At 46.3% G+C, this 5,407-nt stretch overlaps 1 protein-coding gene across 2 annotated transcripts; it reads right to left on the bottom strand.

The window, feature by feature from the left end:
• Positions 1–795: 795 nt before the first annotated feature.
• Positions 796–5,004, bottom strand: LOC311250631 (uncharacterized protein). Of its 2 annotated transcripts, none has more exons than XM_084342484.1 (2): positions 1,159–5,004; positions 796–1,038 (listed from the first exon to the last, which is right to left on the bottom strand). In XM_084342484.1, the coding sequence occupies exon 1, from the start codon at positions 4,992–4,994 to the stop codon at positions 2,094–2,096; it is 2,901 nt and encodes a 966-aa protein (XP_084198610.1). In that variant the 5' UTR covers positions 4,995–5,004; the 3' UTR covers positions 796–1,038; positions 1,159–2,093. The 2 variants fall into 2 exon arrangements, with proteins under 2 accessions (XP_084198610.1, XP_084198611.1); XM_084342485.1 differs by having other exon boundaries at positions 796–1,611; positions 1,732–5,004.
• Between the last annotated feature and the right edge of the window lie 403 nt (positions 5,005–5,407).

Raw genomic sequence — 5,407 nt, 5'->3', positions numbered from 1 at the left:
CACAAAAACTAATCCAGCAGTTTGACGTTTATCTTTCTCACAAGCCTGGAGATGTTGCTCAACTGCATGGATGTCGACTTATTTTCATGATTTTTGATGGATTGGTAGAGCTGAATGACCCAGTGCATCTAACCAGCAGCCATCCTGGATACTACTGTCTGCAGGAAATCTGTTATTTAATAAGTTGAGTATTCTTTGTAATAGCAAAATTCTTTTAATAACTTTTTGTCAGAAGGAAGTTTTGTGCTAATTGGTGAAATTGCCTGGGAGGAGTTGGAAAAAGTAGGTTTGCGACATTTGGCGAATTTGAAAAAAAAAAACAGTAGGCGGAAATGGGCGAGGATTTTTCTGGGACTTGATATGTTATTTTTCTGTAGTCAACAGATGAGTGGTGGAGGAAGTACTCAGATCCTTCATTTATGTAGAAATATATACAACAATGTAACACTTTATTACAAGTACAAGTCCTGCATTCAAAACCTTAGTTAAGTAAAGGTATCAGCTGAAGGTACTTGAAGTATCAGAAGTAAAGCACAAGTTCTGCTGTCAAATGACCTGTGTGTGGTTAAAGCTTTACAACAGATTTTAAATTCTTAACAACAACCAACTGACAAACGTGACATTATTATTATCTTTTTTTTCTTTGATTTTATTTCATGCTATTTTTTTTGTTACGCCCAGATTTAATGATATTTTTATGCGGATGGTGGTACAGATGGCCTTACAGACCATATGTGGGCGAGATGAACATGGATGGTTTGGGCCAGATCGTGCAATGCCGTGCAGATGTTATCATTTTTAAGCACTGATTTAACTTTTTTTTTTTTTTTTATTGAAGAATTTCTTCCTCAATGAAAGTGGGCGAACCGGAGCACCCGGAGAAAACCCGTCGTAGCACAGGGATAACAAATGCGTGTGTTTGAGCAAGTCTCTGTTCCTGAGCGTGGATCTGGGCTCTAGAAGAATTTTCAGAATTTTCTGGCTCATGAGATCTTCCAACTTGGACTTCAAGGAGCTTTCTTTCTCCTCCCACTCCTGCTCTTTTTCTTGCAGAGTCTTCTTAAGATCTTCTTCGGCCTGAATGAGGGATGTCTTTAGCTCCCGCCACTCAACTTGATGACCCTGCAACTCCTGTGCAACATTCCTCAGCGCAGCCACGAGGGTGTCGTTCTTGTGTTTCTGCTCTTCCAGCTGAGCCACACAGAGAGCTCTGGATTTCTCCATCTCCTCCAGCAGGGAGGTTTTCTCTTGCTGCCAGCAGAGGCACTCGGTCTCCAGCAGATCCTCTGCCTTTTTCAGGGCAGATGCAATATGTTGGCCAGATGAACGTAGATGGTTTGGGCCAGATCGTGCAATGCCGTGCAGATGTTATCATTTTTAAGCACCGATTTAACTTTTTTTTTTATTGAAGAATTTCTTCCTCAATGAAAGTGGGCGAACCGGAGCACCCGGAGAAAACCCGTCGTAGCTAAGGGATAACAAATGTGTGTGTTTGAGCAAGTCTCTGTTCCTGAGTGTGGATCTGGGCTCTAGAAGAATTTTCAGAATTTTCTGGCTCATGAGATCTTCCAACTTGGACTTCAAGGAGCTTTCTTTCTCCTCCCACTCCTGCTCCTTTTCTTGCAGAGTCTTCTTAAGATCTTCTTCGGCCTGAATGAGGGATGTCTTTAGCTCCCGCCACTCAACTTGATGACCCTGCAACTCCTGCTCAACATTCCTCAGAGCAGCTACGAGGGTGTCGTTCTTGTGTTTCTGCTCTTCCAGCTGAGCCACACAGAGAGCTCTGGATTTCTCCAGCAGGGAGGTTTTCTCTTGCTGCCAGCAGAGGCACTCGGTCTCCAGCAGATCCTCTGCCTTTTTCAGGGCAGATGCAATATGTGGGCCAGATGAACGTAGATGGTTTGGGCCAGATCGTGCAATGCCGTGCAGATGTTATTTTTATGCACTGATTTAACTTTTTTTTTTTTTATTGAAGAATTTCTTCCTCAATGAAAGTGGGCGAACCGGAGCACCCGGAGAAAACCCGTCGTTACACAGGGATAACAAATGCGTGTGTTTGAGCAAGTCTCTGTTCCTGAGCGTGGATCTGGGCTCTAGAAGAATTTTCGGAACCATTTCTTCTTCTTGCTCATGAGATCTTCCAACTTGGACTTCAAGGAGCTTTCCTTCTCCTCCCACTCCTGCTCCTTTTCTTGCAGAGTCTTCTTAAGATCTTCTTCGGCCTGAATGATGGATTTCTTCAGCTCCCGCCACTCAACTTGATGAACCTTCAACTCCTGTGCAACATGCCTCAGAGCAGCCACGAGGGTGTCTTTCTTGTGTTTCTGCTCTTCCAGCTGAGCCACATGTAGAGCTCTGGATTTCTCCATCTCCTCCAGCAGGGAGGTTTTCTCTTGCTGCCAGCAGAGGCACTCAGTCTCCAGCAGATCCTCTGCCTTTTTCAGGGCAGACGCGACCTTCCTGGTTTCCTCTTTGTGTTCCTCAAGCTGGGCTTGATGGGAAGCCTTAGATCTTTCTATAGCCTCCTGCACCTCCTGCTGCATATCCTGCAGAGTCTTCTTGAAGTCTCTTGTGGCGTGAATGAGAGATGTATTTTTATCCAGCCACTCAATATGATGGTTGGTCATGTTTTTCAGAGCAGCCATGAGGTTGTCGTTCTCATGTTTCTGCTCATCCAGCTGAGCCACACAGAGAGCTCTGGATTTCTCCATCTCCTCCAGCAGGGAGGTTTTCTCTTCCTGCCAGCAGAGGCACTCGGTCTCCAGCAGATCCTCTGCCTTTTTCAGGGCAAATGCGACCTTCCTGGTTTCCTCTTTGTGTTCCTCCAGCTGGGCTTGATGCAAAGCCTGACAACTTTCCATAGCCTCCTTCCCCTTCTGAATGAGGGAATTCTCTAACTCCTTCCACTCAAAATGACCGTTGTCTAGTCGCTGCTTGGCATTTTTCAGAGCAGCCATGAGGGTGTCATTCTCATGTTTCTGCTCGTCCAGCTGAGCCACATGTAGAGCTCTGGATTTCTCCATCTCCTCCAGCAGGGAGGTTTTCTCTTGCTGCCAGCAGAGGCTCTCGGTCTCCAGCAGATCCTCTGCCTTTTTCAGGGCAGACGCGATCTCCCTGGTTTCCTCTTTGCATTCCTCAAGCTGGGCTTGATGGGAAGCCTCAGATCTTTCCATATCCTCCCTCGCCTTCTGAGTGTGGGTATTGTGTTCCTCCAGCCACTGAATTTCATGGCTGTACGCGCTTTCCAGAGCATCCTCGAGGGTGTCGATCTCGTGTTTCTGCTCGTCCAACTGAGCCACACAGAGAGCTCTGGATTTCTCCATCTCCTCCAGCAGGGAGGTTTTCTCTTGCTGCCAGCACAGGCACTCAGTCTCCAGCAGATCCTCTGCCTTTTTCAGGGCAAATGCGACCTTCCTGGTTTCCTCTTTGTGTTCCTCCAGCTGGGCTTGATGCAAAGCCTTACAACTTTCCATAGCCTCCTTCCCCTTCTGAATGAGGGAATTCTCTAACTCCTTCCACTCAAAATGACCGTTGTCCAGTTGCTGCTTGACGTTTTTCAGAGCAGCCATGAGGGTGTCGTTCTCATGTTTCTGCTCGTCCAGCTGAGCCACATGTAGAGCTCTGGATTTCTCCATCTCCTCCAGCAGGGAGGTTTTCTCTTCCTGCCAGCAGAGGCACTCAGTCTCCAGCAGATCCTCTGCCTTTTTCAGGGCAGACGCGATCTCCCTGGTTTCCTCTATGCATTCTTCAAGCTGGGCTTGATGGTAAGCCTCAAATCCTTCCATATCGTCCCTCGCCATCTGAATGAAGGACTTGTGTTTCTCCATTAGCTCAGTTTGATTGTTGTTCATGCTTTTCAGAGCACCCATGAGGGTCTTGTTCTCATGTTTCTGCTTGTCCAGCTGAGCCACATGTAGAGCTCTGGATTTTTCCATCTCCTCCAGCAGGGAGGTTTTCTCTTGCTGCCAGCAGAGGCACTCAGTCTCCAGCAGTTCCTCAGCCTTTTTCAGGGCAAATGCGACCTTCCTGGTTTCCTCTTTGTGTTCCTCAATCTGGAGTCGATGGTAAGTCTGGGTTCTTTCTACAAACTTCTTAGCATCTTCGTTTTGTTTTAGAAGAGCTTCCTCTTTCTTGCCCAGTCTCTCCTGCAGCTTCTGAACTTGAGCCCTCTCATATACAAGATCGGCCTCCAGCAGTTTGGCTTTTGTGCGAGCCTCAAACTCTGTTTCTTTGTCAGAGAGCTGCACCTTCAGGCTTAGAGGAGTTGTCTCAGTGTTGTGTTCAGCCTCTACTTCCTCCAATTTGACCTGAACATCCTTGCTGTTAGAAATCTGCTGCTCAAGAGCACCCTTAGTGTTCTTCAGCATCTCGGAGCATTTGATGAGCTGTGATTCCAGTTCTTTAGTCTCCTCCAACTTCAGATTCATATCCTCATTCATCTTTTGCAGTGTGTCTTCGAGGGTCTTGCTGTAAGAAATTTTTACGTCAAGATCATCCAGAGCTTGAGACAGGCTCTTACAGAGCCTTTGGATCTGTGATTTCATATATTCGCTCTCTGTGTTTGAGGAGTGGACATTAGACTGGCCCTTATTTAGCTGGGCTTTCAGGCCATGTATCTCTTTCTCCATCTGCTCTTTCTCACAGCTCCACACTTTCTTTCCTTGGAGCTGAGCAAGGATATAAGTCAGGGCATCCTCTTGGATTTCCAATTTGACTCTGCCCTCAGATCCAACTTGGATGAGCTTCACCTTGCGGTCCCTCAGCTCACACCTTAGGTTTCTCTGAAGGGAAAGCAAAGCAAATTCATCCATCTTGGAGTTTTTTTCCATGTCAACCAGCTTTGTCTTCTGCTGGACCTCTGTGTTTTGTCTCATCTCTCTTCGCTGTCTTCTCCTTGCCAGCATATGTTCTCTCCTCTCTTGTCTTTGTCTTTTCCGAATCGCAGCTTGATTTCTCATCTGGCTTCTTTCTCTTGTACTCTGGGCACGTTCCATTGTAACAGGGTCTGAGTAATGATGGCATAAATGTATATTCTTACCTTTATAGCATTTCCAACATTCTAGAATGTTTACTGAATCTTTGATCTCCTTTGATTTGTCTCCATTGATCTCCTTTGATCTTCTTCTTCTTGTTGCTATAGCAACAATGACAGTGTTTATTTACAAAACTTGATGGTCTTTTTTATTATTAGGGCCCGAGCAGGGAACCCGCAACAGGAAGTCGGCCATCTTGAACGGCGTGCAGCGAATTTCATTTTTCTGAGGCATTTCTCGGGACTTTAGGATGTTTGCAGACTCACCAAATTTGGCCCATAGCTTCTTACCCATGAGTACATTAATCCGATACCACATCTGCCACCATGCGTGGCATGACAGCTCAGTAGCGCCCCCTAACGCCCCCCTTATGG

The sequence above is a fragment of the Pagrus pagrus genome (assembly GCF_965226575.1).
Source record: "Pagrus pagrus genome assembly, chromosome: 21".
Classification (NCBI taxonomy): Eukaryota; Metazoa; Chordata; class Actinopteri; order Spariformes; family Sparidae; genus Pagrus; species Pagrus pagrus.
The sequence above is the reverse complement of the archived record's forward strand: the minus strand, read 5'-3'. Positions and strand labels throughout refer to the sequence as shown.